The sequence below is a fragment of the Cololabis saira genome, chromosome 18 (assembly GCF_033807715.1).
Source record: "Cololabis saira isolate AMF1-May2022 chromosome 18, fColSai1.1, whole genome shotgun sequence".
In the NCBI taxonomy this organism is placed as follows: domain Eukaryota; kingdom Metazoa; phylum Chordata; class Actinopteri; order Beloniformes; family Belonidae; genus Cololabis; species Cololabis saira.
In genome coordinates this window covers 22,253,837-22,267,292 of record NC_084604.1, presented here as the reverse complement: position 1 = coordinate 22,267,292, position 13,456 = coordinate 22,253,837, and the positions used below count along the sequence as shown (strand labels likewise).

The window sequence follows — 13,456 nt, the reverse complement described above, 5'->3', positions numbered from 1 at the left end:
GCAGCACAAGACCATCACATCTCAGGACAATTCACTTTAAATTTCCCACAGATGAAGCAAAAGAGCTGAACAAAGACACAAAGGAGAAAGAAAGCAGAGCAAGGTTTGATGTAAACCACTACATCCAGTTTTTGTCACAAAGCCACTCAAGCTCTAACTGGAGGCAATGTGTATCCCTGCGGTTCAAAGCCAACATCACAAAACAAGCACATTTGCTCGGCTGTGTATGTATACAGCTTGTGTTTGCCTGTGCAGTCAGCACAAAGGCGCTGGTGTCGTGTAACTCAACCAAACCCCGCCTGCAAAGCACAGGTGACCTTATTGTATGAAAGGTTCCCAGCGGGCAACAGGCAGTTTGTGTCACGTGAAGGGAGGAAAAACCACACAAATCCCAACGGTCGTATGTTATCTGATGAGTTAGAGCTCCGTTTTCCGCCTGAAAAACACTGAGGTCAGGCATTCGTCAGGCCGACACCCCTATAAAGATGATCTGGGGTCAGCTGAGAAACGTTTCACTCCAATTTTCCCCCCTTTCCCTTTGAAAAATGAGATCTTTGAAATGGGAAACTATACAATCCTATGCAAGTTTCCTCCTCTCTTTATTGCATAAAAAGCAGTGGTTCCCAGCCACTGTTTAGTCATTAGACTACTGACTGAATTGCACAATCTACATTTTAATCCCAGCTATGTTAAGCGTAGATATGTGCACCCCTGTGTGCACAAAACGGTATGCAAGGGCATCCTGGAGTCTTTCGTATCATTCCAACTCTGCATCTTCTCTGACATAGTACATGCTGGTACATATGAACAAACTGGGTGGTTGAGTCTGAAGAGGTTTCTCTATTCAGCATCTCTAATACAAATATGTTACTGAAAAACAAAAAGAAGGCTCACACACAGTTCTGGAGTTATAATTGGACAATTTGTCAAATTCTACAGAAAACTGGGGAAAAACAATGCACATAACATCTTCAGTTCCTATTCTGATACAGACGATTGCACCTTAATGACATGCCTGAATTTAAATGGAGGTGTAATTTTCAGACGTTCATATACTGAAATCCACTGCCAAATAATAAACACATCCTTCCCAGCCTTTTTTGGACAACAATGTGTGATCAATTTCTGTCATAATGTCTCCAACAAGAGGAAATGCATTTTGCAGATGATGCAGTCTTCAAAGTCTCACCCTGTATTTGATGTTCTGCCAAATGTGTCCACATATCCCTTCCTAATTTTTTACACGTGTTGTGCTTCATCATAAAGTACTAATGTTTGGGGTTAATGTTCTCATACCTCGACAATGCTGCGCATGTCCTGCACGTAGGTTCTCTCCGTGTCCAATATCTCCTGCACCACCCGGTCCACGTACGTCCTGGGCCCCTGGACCGGGCCCGTCCTCTCTCCTCCTTGTGGACTCAGCTCCGGCTCCGAGTGTTCAGTTGGAGTCTGTTTGCTGCCCTGTCTGCCCCCGCCGTCATTTTTGTCATCTTCTTCGCAGCATGCCAGCTGCCTGGCAGGGACCAGCTCCAGGCGGATGGCCCCGGAGTCGCGGTCCGAGGTGACGGGGTTACAGTGGGGGGCAGCGACGAGAGTGGAGCGACTGCCCAGGGAGCAGTGACTGTCCCGGGAGGAGGCAGAGGAGGAGGTGGAGCTGTAGCTGATCGGCCTTTCGGCGCTGTCTGGAGAGGAGTCCATGCTGATGGCGGAGCAGTAGCGCGAGGAGGCGTGGCGGAAGGCCGGGTTGCGGAGGCACCGCGCAGGGATGTCAACGGAGCTCAGGGCTGAGCCGGAGTCCGGGACTTCGGGAAGAGGAGGCAAGGCATCCTGCAGGTAGCTGTAGTCGTCTGGAAGCAATATAAGAGAGGAAGAGATGCACATTAAGGCATTTTATTTCAAAGTTAATAATCCTCAATTGTACATATATCTTCTTTCAACTAGTTGCTAACTTTTAAGGCCAACGTGACATGAACAACATTCAACCACAAGCTTTCTCATTCATCACAATAAAGCCAATGGGCTCCATGAAGTCTATCAAAAAACTATTCATGGCAAAGATTTCGCTACAGCACATATGGCCAAAACAGTGTGGGGAAATGGTAAATTGCCTCATAGAAATTATTTTGGAGCACTGAGCTGACTTACTGCTTTCTTTGGAAGCCCTGAGATGACAGGGATAATTATTCCTTTTTGTCAAGAGAAACTTCCGAAGTTGAACAGTCTGAGCAGACGTTACATAAAGTCCTACATCTTGGTCTCTTGTCCAGGTGGTTACAATGGCCCAGAACCAAAGGCAACACAACAATAATGGACAAAGCCACTGTGATGTCCTACACGACAGCTTTACGAGGGAGGGATGGATCTGACTAGGAACCAGAGGAATCAGGCAGCAGCCTTAAAGAGTATCATCATTCAACATCCATCTTACTCTAAATGGCCCAATAATGTAGAATGCTTTTCATTGCAATTAATTGATTGGTGTGTGCTATAAAATAAAAAGTTAAATCTGGAACTAAATCTAGAAATCATCATATCAGGTCATGTTGTCAACCTCAGTTAAAATTTGCTACTAAGAACTTCAAAATCTCTATTACATAAAACATCATCTTTACCTGAAAGCTAGATTAAAGAAAATACCACAAATGGGTTTATATCATTCTGTAATGTTAAAAGCTTCATGAGGTCTTAAACTATCAAAATACTATTTTAACGATGTAGTGACACAAAACAGTCAAAAGCAGCGACGTTAAAATTCAGATTAATGCCACATCTAAGAGTCACAGAGCACGAGCACGAGCACTAAAAAAAGCCCTGTATGTAACTGCAAACACGTACAGTAACACTTTCATACTCTTACAGTCTCCGTCTGTTTAGCATCGCAATTCCTGACATTCCTGCTGACCACAGTCCGACTGACCACCCGCTGTACAGCGGCCACTAGTTCTCCGAGACTTGTCCCCAGTTCCACCCACGGTGTTTTCCTCACAAAAAGCAGATGGCCATCACTACCTCCCGTGAGAAAACATACCTGAAAAAACAGAACCCTCGGAATCCTGCTTTATTTGTGCCAATGATGAACATGTGCATGTGTGTCCGTGTGGACAGTTGTGCATTGATACAGACAAAGAGACTGAGTTTAATGACAAGATTAACAGTGTAATGCTGAGAGCAATCCAGCAGGAGCAATGAATGAAAGCCTTATTTCCACGGAAGACAGACACGTTTGTGTGCACCTACTGGGGTCCCTCTGGCATTCAGCCCGTGCCAAACTGGCTCACAACCTTGTCTATGTGTGGAAATCCGTTAAGATATGATTACCAGCCTGCACGGCCCCACAGTCAGGCCGGCCCAAGTAAAAACCCACACATGCAGCGTAACAGAAAGAAGGCGTCCAAGTTCCCCTCAACATTTTCCAAGGTCTGCTTCACAGAAAGGCTTTGATGGGAACAACAGAGGGCAAATAGTCAGAGTGATGAAGCAAAGGAAGAACAACATGAGAGAGCCTCATACCAGCTCAGTGGGAGTTTGACACCAGTCTTTATCATCAAAGCTCGACGCACCGACAAACCAGCAGCTGCCATGTTGTGGCAACACTGATCTTCAGTGCTCTATAGAAAAGTGGGACTCGAGCCGCCAGCAGCACTGGCTCACCCAAAACCTGTCTCACTTCAAAGAAGCACTGATCACAGGTTCAGGTTTAAAAACCCGAAACCAGAAACTGAGAACAAGCTCAAATAAACCACGGTCGTACCACCTTGAATGAGTCTTTACTGTGGCAGTGCCTCTTTTTAAAGCTGCCACACTCGTTAGACTGGTCTGTGATAAAAGCATCACAGATCAGATACTGGCAATTACTACTACACGAGCACAAAAAGACAAAGCAGAGCCTGTGTGTCACTTTTCCAAGTCAAAGAGGTGTTTTTCTCATCCATCTGAAGTACACAATCTAAGCACAATATCTACTCATTCAAATCCAACTCTTTCCCTCCATCTGTTAGGCTTATATCAAACTCAATGTGGTTAAACTGATTTACCAATCATCATATTTTACTTTTATTTGCATTTTACACAGTATCCAAACCATTTTGGACACAGGCCTGTAGAGTTTTAGCCATCAGGTTTTCTTCACCAACTCCTCGATACCTTTTTCTTTCTACTGTGTGGTGTTTGCGACACACGCTCGAGAGCAAGAGAAAAACAGCTGTTTTTTGAGTTTGGAAACAGGATTGATGACAGAGAAGAATGCAGGTCAACATTTGGCTGAGAGACGTAGGAAAGAGACCTCAGAGGTCTGTCGAACTAAACGAAGCACAAAGTGGGGTGATGATGCCTTGTGCTATCTGAAACTACTTTTACATTACAGTTACCTCATCAACCGTTTATATGCTTTATGTCCTCAAACCCGCTAAAATATTTCTTGTTCATCCCTCCTCCTTTAATGTTTATTGAAAGAATAGAAATTGGAGAAAACTCCCTATTTGCACTGCACCCCTGAAGAAAAAGTCAAGTGAATTAAAATCCACAGAAAACAAAAAGAAAACAACGAAGGAAGAATGTGGAGCACTGCATCACATCTTTCTCTAGTTTCATTTTTTTCACAACCGATGCCAAGAAAAGCAGGAAGGAACTGATGCGTCCAAAAACTGAAGTGGCATGGAACTGGATTTTCCTCAGACAAATTTGGAACAGATTCCCCATGCGTGAGTGTGTCTTGTGTGTGTCTTCACCCAAGTGTTTGCACTCCCAGGCCTGACCCACTTTTAACAATTAAAGTTCAGAAAGGAGAAAGAATCTAATGAGCAAAACCCTCACACACATACAAAACAACTATCAGGGTAGCTAGACCATTTTACTCAGAAAACAGGCCCAGTATCAGACCTCCAACAAACTCACATGTTTTAACAACAGATAGGAATCCATTTTTTTAATTTGTAATGTAAAACAACAAAGTTGATATATACGGTCTGGGTCTGTGGATGATGCATCCTGTGCAGCTGTATGTACAGTATACATATTGCACAGGTAGAAACTCACATGTACCCCAATAAATCCATAATCAATGTTCTACTAGAAACATGCATCAGGACAGATTTGGGGATGGAGACCAGAGAGCGCCCTATAATTTGCTGCTGCTGCTCATCCTTTAAAAGGTGATGCAACTTTGAGATGCCTGCAATATCATCTGTCATTTAAAGTCAGGGTGGACATCCGGATTGACATCCATGTGGCCGTGATCGTACTAAAAATGACCAATCACCAAGTCTAACAGGTCCAAAGTCGGATTCATTTGAGAGAGCAAACTTTGAGAGCAGAAATACCAAAGAAGGTGCAGAAGCAACTCCAACTGATGAATTTGTCAGAGGAATTAGCATTTTTTTGATTGTCTTTCACTCGATATCAGACATAAATGTGATGTTATACACGATTGCAAAACCTCAGCTTTGAGAAGGAGTTCATGTTGACTGTGGTACTTTCAAAACTGCTGCAGACCCGTCAGGTAAGCTGAGCAATGCACTGTGTCAGAATAAGAAACACTGTGATAGCTTTTACAAAAATAGGTGTTTTTTACTGTATATTTATTTCACAATGAACAAAATTATTGAATTAAATCCTCACTCTTTGTAAAATGTCATGTACATAAGTGGACGTGTAAGTTTGTTAAACTCCCAAATTCAGGTGAGAGAGGAAGCTCAATGTGACTTGATCTGACTACATTTCTCTCAATAAGCTGATATTCCAATAAAATATTGGATAGATGGATCAATATTACCCCATGTTTACCTCTGTCTAAGCTTTTTATTGTTTGCCTCTTGGTCAACAAGGAAAGAGAGCGAAAAAGAACAAGGTGAAAAGGTGGACAAATACTCAGGCCTTTTAATCTTTTAGAAAAGCCTCAATTAGCAGCTGCAGCTGTGATTTAATGTGCTGAGATGAGTACAAATGCGATTGAGGTGCGTTATAGTGCAAGACGGGTGCCTTTTTGTTTATTATTGTAGAATGACGAAGAATGCATTTGAGCAATCATTTAATGATTTGGCTCTTCTTTTGTATGTTTTTTTTCCCCACACATCCAGAGTATCATTTTTACTCAAATAATTTTAACGATGTTCAAATGTGCAAATATATGTCTTTCCCCCAGATTAGGATCGAGATCCCAGCCGGCAGACCCGCTTCTCCATGTGCAACACACTGCTTTCATGTCCACAATGCACAATGGGCTCAATTACATTAAAGCCATGATATTAATAGGTAACTGATGGGTTTTCTTTGCCCTTTGATGAATCTTATCATCACATTAGTTAACAGTGTATGTGTGTGTGTGTGTTTCACACAAAGTGCATTATTCTTATCACTCCAAAGATAAGGCTAACCAAGCTAATTACTTAATAGTTCTCACACTAGTTTTGGCAGCTAGATGCGGGTGGGCAAAGCGCGCACACACATGCAGTCTACACACACGCACGCACAGACACACAAGTAGAGCAAACACAAAACCCAAACATCACAGAGAGATTGCCCCATCTTGTATTTACCCAGGCCCTCCTTCCCACCTCATGTTTGGGGCACACCCTGACCGTTTCCTGGGTGAACTGGCTCTTCACTTGAACACACACACACACACACACACACACACACACACACACACACACACACACACACACACACACACACACACACACACACACACACACACACACACACACACACACACACACACACACACACACACACACACACACACACACACACACACACACACACACACACACACACACACACACACACACACACACCAAAAATGACCAATATTTAGTTACCTCCTGTCCAGATTATGCTCAACATGATCCTTGTAAATGATCTCTAATTATGCTCCTAATGCAGACCGTGTCTCTCTTGTGTGTGTGTGTGTGCTGGTCTCTGCTTGTGCATGTGAGGATTAAGATAATGTGCAGAGCTGAGCTTCATGCCAAAGGGAGAGAGTGAATACAGCAAGTGTCTGAGCAACCTGGCCTCAATCTCTGGCTTTCATTGACCATCAGGAGACAAAAAGCAGGGATTTAATATGTTGAACATCAGGCTCGCCGGGGGCGCAAACAGCAACAACCAGTGGGAACCAGGCCGAGGACTGATCAGACGAATGAATGCAGAGTTCAAGGCGGGGAATTAAGTGTGTTCACTGTAATTACTAAACAAATGAGTGGAAATTAAATGACTATACAACAATACAGTAACAATAAAATGGGTAGAAACCAAGAGTTCAAGTCAGCCATCGTTAAGATTTAAAAAAAAAACAATTGGATTGTCTTGTTTACCTTCTCACTTAAATATAAATATCACTTACACTGCACTGATCATTATACATTACAAATAATGCTAATCAAGATGAAAACACAGCATCACAAATGCAGGTGATGCTCCAACAGAAGCTCTGATTTCTCACTTCCAGTGCAGCCAGGTTTAATGACTCCTGCTAAACTTAACTGGTCCACTTCACTCACACACTTTATGGTCACCTGAAGTGCTCTTTGTCGTGGAGTGGTCAGCAGACAACAGATGTGACCACCAGGGTCTCTTCACGGCCTCAATGGGCCTCCAAAGCAGCTCAAAGAGCTCTGCCAGAGCCTTGTAACGAACATGTAATCATCTCCTGTGGACATCTGAGCTGTAAACAAAACTTTCCTCAAAAACAACCGTGTTATGTGGGGATGATTGATGTAGAGTAACAGCAAAAGTATTCTTAATGCTTATTTTAGTTGAAGTGGTTTCTGTAATCACTGGATATGAACAGGAGTAATTGAGAGACAATCTGTAGTACGATGGTTCCAGCAACAAAGCCCGAAACACGACTTCCAGGGAATACATTCGGCAACAAAACACAGTTTATGAAAGAGAGCATTTCATTTCAAAGGAAGAAAATGGAGGAAAATCCCAACTTGGTTAGACTACATCTGGAGGCTCAGATTAGAGGGCAAAAGAGGAAGCATTTCAAGGATGAGATGAAAAGGAGGACTCAATTAGGTTGCAATGTAAGGACATGCACATAAAGCTTTATGCTGTCTGCACATTATTTATATGGCTATATGGAAAAGTATTTAACATAATCTTCAGTGTATATAAAAACATACATTTCTCAAAAGCCAAGCCACTTCCCCATGTCCTCTCAGACCTGTCTTAATGATTTCACAAATACAACTTTTCACAGAGTGTATTAAGCTGATCTACAAATGCAGATGCATGCGTAATGGAAAATCCTGTAGGAAAAATAAATATTACTGATTAGCACAAACTACCCACAGCATTCACAACCCACTTCCTAAAAAGAAAGTTAAAACAACAATCTGATAAAAAGAAAACATGCCACTACTGACTTTTCCCCCTAACCTTTTGATTTTACCATAACTTCATAGTCTTGCTTCAATGACATTCAAAAGACAAAGCAAAATGACATCCTACAGCTGACAACAGTCAACAATACTTCACATACAGGTGCGTTCCTGAACAATCTATTGCTGCCACTGACCAAAGAAACGTTCTGTCGTCCTGATATTGGAGGAAATTAAACTAACCAGAGCATAAGGCAGACTTTCCTTTCAAAACATTTTGCCACAAACAAAACTGACACCAAATTACTAAATGTCTAAACCACTTATTTTTTTAATCAAGAGACACTAAAGGAAACTTTCAGGTGTGAATGGCATCATGGATAGTAGGTAAAATGGAATATCAGCATCATGACTTAAAGAGACCAAAGATTTCTTCCTACTTTCTTTTCAAAATCCCCATTATTTTCTTGCTTCCTCTAATTTATTTACAGTTTTTACACCATTGTTAGTTACATAAAATTCCAGTCATCTTGTTTGGACCCATTTTCTCTCTGTTGCTGTCAATCTATTATTTTCTCCTCGCTTTTCAGTTCACGTTGGTGAATGCTTTTCTTCTTCAGCTCCCTTAAGGTATGGGATTCCTCAAGGCTCTATTTTGGACCCCATGTTGTTCTCATTGTATATGTTGGCTTTGGGTCTATATTAAGAAAGCATAATATTACTATTCATTGTTTTGCTGATGATATCCAGGTTTATATGGCTATTAGATCAGACAGCAACTCTTCACTACAGCCTGTGTTAGACTGTCTCAAACACCTAAAAATGTGGATGAAACGTAACTTCATGAACCTTAATGAAAAGATGACAAAGGTCGTCTGGTTTGGAAAATCAGATGTGGTCTGCAGTTTGGCCTCATGTAGTTGATCTGCTGTCAGGAATCTGGATGTGATTTTTGACAGCTCTCTTAAGTTGGACAAACAGATTAATGCTGTGCCAATAAAGCTTTTTCCACCTATGGCCATTGATAAGGCGAAGCCCTATTTCCCTGCAAAGAACCTGGAAAAAGTAATTCATGCTTTTGTTACCCCATTTCTAGATTACTGTATGTTGATTTAGATCAATCTTCTCTGCGACGTCTGCATTTGGTTCAGAAGGCAGCAGCTCGACTTTTAACTGGCACCAAGAAGCGTGGTCACATAACTCCAGTCTTGGCATCCCTCCACTGGCTCCCAATCCAATTCTGAATTAATTTTAATGGAGACCTATTATGAAAAACATGTTTTTTTCTTGCTTTAACATATATAAAGTGGTCTCCCCTCAGCCAGCCAACTCAGAGAAGGAGGAAAGCAACCACATTCTGCAGTGTCTGTACAGCCGCCCGGATGAGCCATCCAATGTGATGTGGCCAACCAACCGACTGCTTGTAGATGTTCCACAATCAAGATTAAAGCTTAGAGGTGACCAAGCTTTTGCAGGGACAGCTCCAAAGCGGTGGAACGGCTTGCCTCTTCATGTTTGCACTGCTCAGACTTCAGATATGTTCAAGTCAACGTTGAAAACATATTTCTTCTCTTCTACTTCCAATTCTGAGTAGAGTATAACACACAGACAGATTGATTTTATTGTTTTTTAAATGCTTATCATGTTTTCCTGCTTTTAAATTATGATTTCTGTTTGACTGTTATCTGATCGTAAAGCACTTTGGTCAACTTTGTTATTTTTAAAAGTGCCAAATACATTTGACCTTTGGCCGTGATATTTTACTTACTGACTGAAACTCAGGTCATTAGATTGTTTCTCTACATGAGCTCCAATCACACTTTTTTCATGATATACTATACCAAGTAAAAAGATACACTGAGCAGCCGGTACACATCATATGCCTACGGACCACCATGGCTCATATTTGCATTTGGGAACCCTCAAACTCAATGCAGTGAGTCTTCATTTGCCCAGTTAAGAAGATATCCAACAGCTGTTCTGCATCATTAGCTTTTGGTCAGAAACATAATCCCCGAGAGCTTTAAACCTTTCACTTTGCATCAACTGCTCGATAACCTTTTTCTGCAAATTGAAAACTGTGGTCTTTTGCTATATGGAAAGCAAACAAAGATGAAATATTCACTTCAAAAGTTTGGAAATTAAAAAAAAAAAAAAAATCAGACAGTGAGTAAGAGTAAGAACTATTGTGCCAAATGTGTGCAATGCAAATAATAGCAAAACACAGAAAGAAATGGACTTGTTGCTCAACAGGGTAAAAATAGAAGCCATGGGAGGGTAATTAATGCCATTTCGCATTCAGAAAGGAAAAGATGATCACGCAATGTAGCACTCTTTTTCTTTTATCGCAATATCTTCTCTTTGAAAAGGATCTTTTGAAGTTGTAAGAAGGAAAAAAATCCACAGCTGCTTGTTGTCATCAGTCTTCTACTCAAACCCACCGATCATCTCTTTCAAAAGGCAAATTGATTTCATCTTAATTAAAACAATGAACAGTTAAGAGTCAAGGGGCTGAAATCTTCGGCTGGAAAGAAGCAACGTTCGGAGTGAAAGATTGATGCTTTTATCTAAGAGACAAGGAAGAAGAGCAAGCAGGACTTGACCAAACACTTGAAAAAAGCTCTCAGATCCTTAAATCAAAGTGGTTTGACTGCGTGTGTTCTTGTTTATACTGCAGCAGGCCTACCAGATGGCAACTGGGTTTGGAGGCCATGCGGCCTGTGCAGCTTGCTGCCAAGTACACACCCAAAAGCTCTGAAAACACAACTAAATCCAAAGCTGTTTCGGTGTGAGTGAAGAGACTGGAAACGATATTCAATGATAGAGGGAAGTGCATTTCATGACTCGCAGCCGAGTCATCTTTGTCTTCACTTTGGCTGGTCTTTAAGCTGAGGGATATGAGTGACGGCAAGAGAGTGAGGAATGAGGAGGAGATGTCCCAGAGGAATGAAAGTAGGAAGAAAAGATGAGAAGGAAAGCCAAAGGTCAAACACCACCCACTGCCTTCTTTTTTTCTTTTCTAATTTGTGAACCCCTTCCATTTGTAGTCCTTTAACCCCTAAATTTCCATCTTTAGCTAATCCACCAAATTGTCTTGATGCTGTTTTTACCTGCAAATTGAGCCAAAAAAAAAAACCCAATTTGATACCATAAGTCCTCCCCGTTTCAGCCTCTCATCTTCTGCCAAGTCTATGAAAAGTCGCCCCTTATTTACGATAAAGACATATACTTGATGTCAACTGACACTAAGAGCTTTAAAGTGTCACTCCGAATTTAACACTGAAGCCACACAAATGTGGAGGGCAGACGCAGAAGAAGAGAGGGGACAGAGGTTACGGACACGGAGACAGGCGAAAGATAGGATTGGAGGCACGGGGTGGGGTTTCCACTGCACTTACCAACGGCTCAACAAAGAGCTGCACGGGCCGGGAATATCTTAAAATGCAGATGTTTCAGGGGATGAATAGAGTAAAACAAGGAGTTCGAAGAGAAAGCAAGCCTTCTGTCTTGAACATGTGAGCACAGAACAAGCTCCACTTGTTACAACAGTCTCCTAACAATATAATGTCTTTGCTATCTGCCTTGAGGAAGGCCTACATGGCCGAAACATGTTGGCATTTTAACTTTTTCTAGGCATTTTAACTTTTTCTTAGCCATGATTTAATAAAGGCCTTTTAATTTTTCTAACTTCTTGAGTGCCTCGGTTTTTCCAAATTGTTTTTGAATCTTTTGGATCCCCATGCCGAAGAGCACCTGAAGTATACTTTTCTTACACCCAGCAGCACTCCATGCGTTTGTAGTTGCCTTAATATTTAAAAATGTCTCGATGCACCTCATGCTGGCAAACACCGACTATTTTAACTTTATGTACAACTTTACAGACTCATGTGGCCTAACAAACTATGGCTAATGTAAACACTTGCACATGCAGTGGGTCGGCTAATTAGGAACAAATGGTTTCTTTCACATGAAAAGTAAACCCCTTAACTAAATCAGTCACCAGACATTCACACATTTCATATCATGAGCACTGGCCTCATCTATATCTACAGGCTATGTTTGTGTCGTTTGTTATTGACACTGTGGACGTTAGCGAGGAATGTATAATGTAGTCTGAGTTGACAGTACTGGTGTACATCTGTGCTCACAAGCCGTCCCTATTTTCAGACACACACACACACACACACACACACACACACACTCTCGCACCCACCCTTGGGACACCCATGCAACCTTTGCAGCACACCCTCGCCCCTTTTCTGAGTGAGATATGTTGGCCTCATTCTCTGACCTCACTGAATTTCAGCCCGGACCAGGCAAAAGACTGAGAGGAAAACTTTTTTTTTTGACTGATTGATCCAAAAGGAGCCAGCGTCACCCTCCACCCATGCAGTCACAGCAGAAGGGGCTGCAGTTCCTTCCACCTCTGTGGCGGCTGATGCCCTCCCCTTCCAGAGGACTGGACAAGCAGGGTGGAAGGAGGAGGACGCAGGGATCCATTGTCTCCTCCACCTCTAAACCAAAGAGTTTGCGCTAAAAAGTAATTATTCCCCCTCCTCTCTTCTGCGCCCGATCCCATTTGTAGCTTCCCCCAGCTGCTGCCCTCAAGGCTCTAATTTGGGTCACAGGCTCCAGAATGGCATCTCGACACTCAGTCAGACCAACACCCAGCCAGAGGAAACAAGCACGTGTGTTGACTTTAAGAGATATGAAGAGCTGGAAAACAAAGTATTCAGGAAGCATGTACTTAAGAAAAAGTTATGCATTTCTCTGCAGAAATGTATCGCTCATGATAAGAACCACAGCTGCCAACAAAGTAGTGTGTGAAAGAACAGGAAAGGGTGTGTGCTTCATCATCTGACCATCATCTGAAATGTAATTGCGAGAAAGCAAATATGTAGTACTCAACACCAGAGGTGACGAGCAAGATGTGAAAACAATGGCACTGCACAGAGATAAACAACGTAAAGACACTTCACAAGGAGCTGTCAGCTGAGGAGAAATATCACACCCTCCATACAAAAGAGCCACTAAGATCAACAATCCAACCACCAGACACTGGTGAGCAGACTGTGTGTTTACATGCTGCTGTCTGCTCTTTGACAAGGCACCACTTAAAAGGACAAGTCATC

The 13,456-nt window shown here is 42.1% G+C and overlaps 1 protein-coding gene across 2 annotated transcripts in view; it reads right to left on the bottom strand.

Annotated features, from left to right (window-relative positions):
* LOC133464434 (pleckstrin homology domain-containing family G member 1) overlaps window positions 1-13,456 on the bottom strand; it is a 49,794-nt gene that overhangs the window by 24,975 nt on the left and 11,363 nt on the right. For both annotated transcript variants that reach the window (XM_061746416.1, XM_061746415.1), the window contains exon 2: window positions 1,297-1,847. In XM_061746416.1, the coding sequence (XP_061602400.1) occupies window positions 1,297-1,698 (402 nt within the window). In that variant the 5' untranslated portion in view covers window positions 1,699-1,847. The remainder of the gene's footprint in view (window positions 1-1,296; window positions 1,848-13,456) is intronic.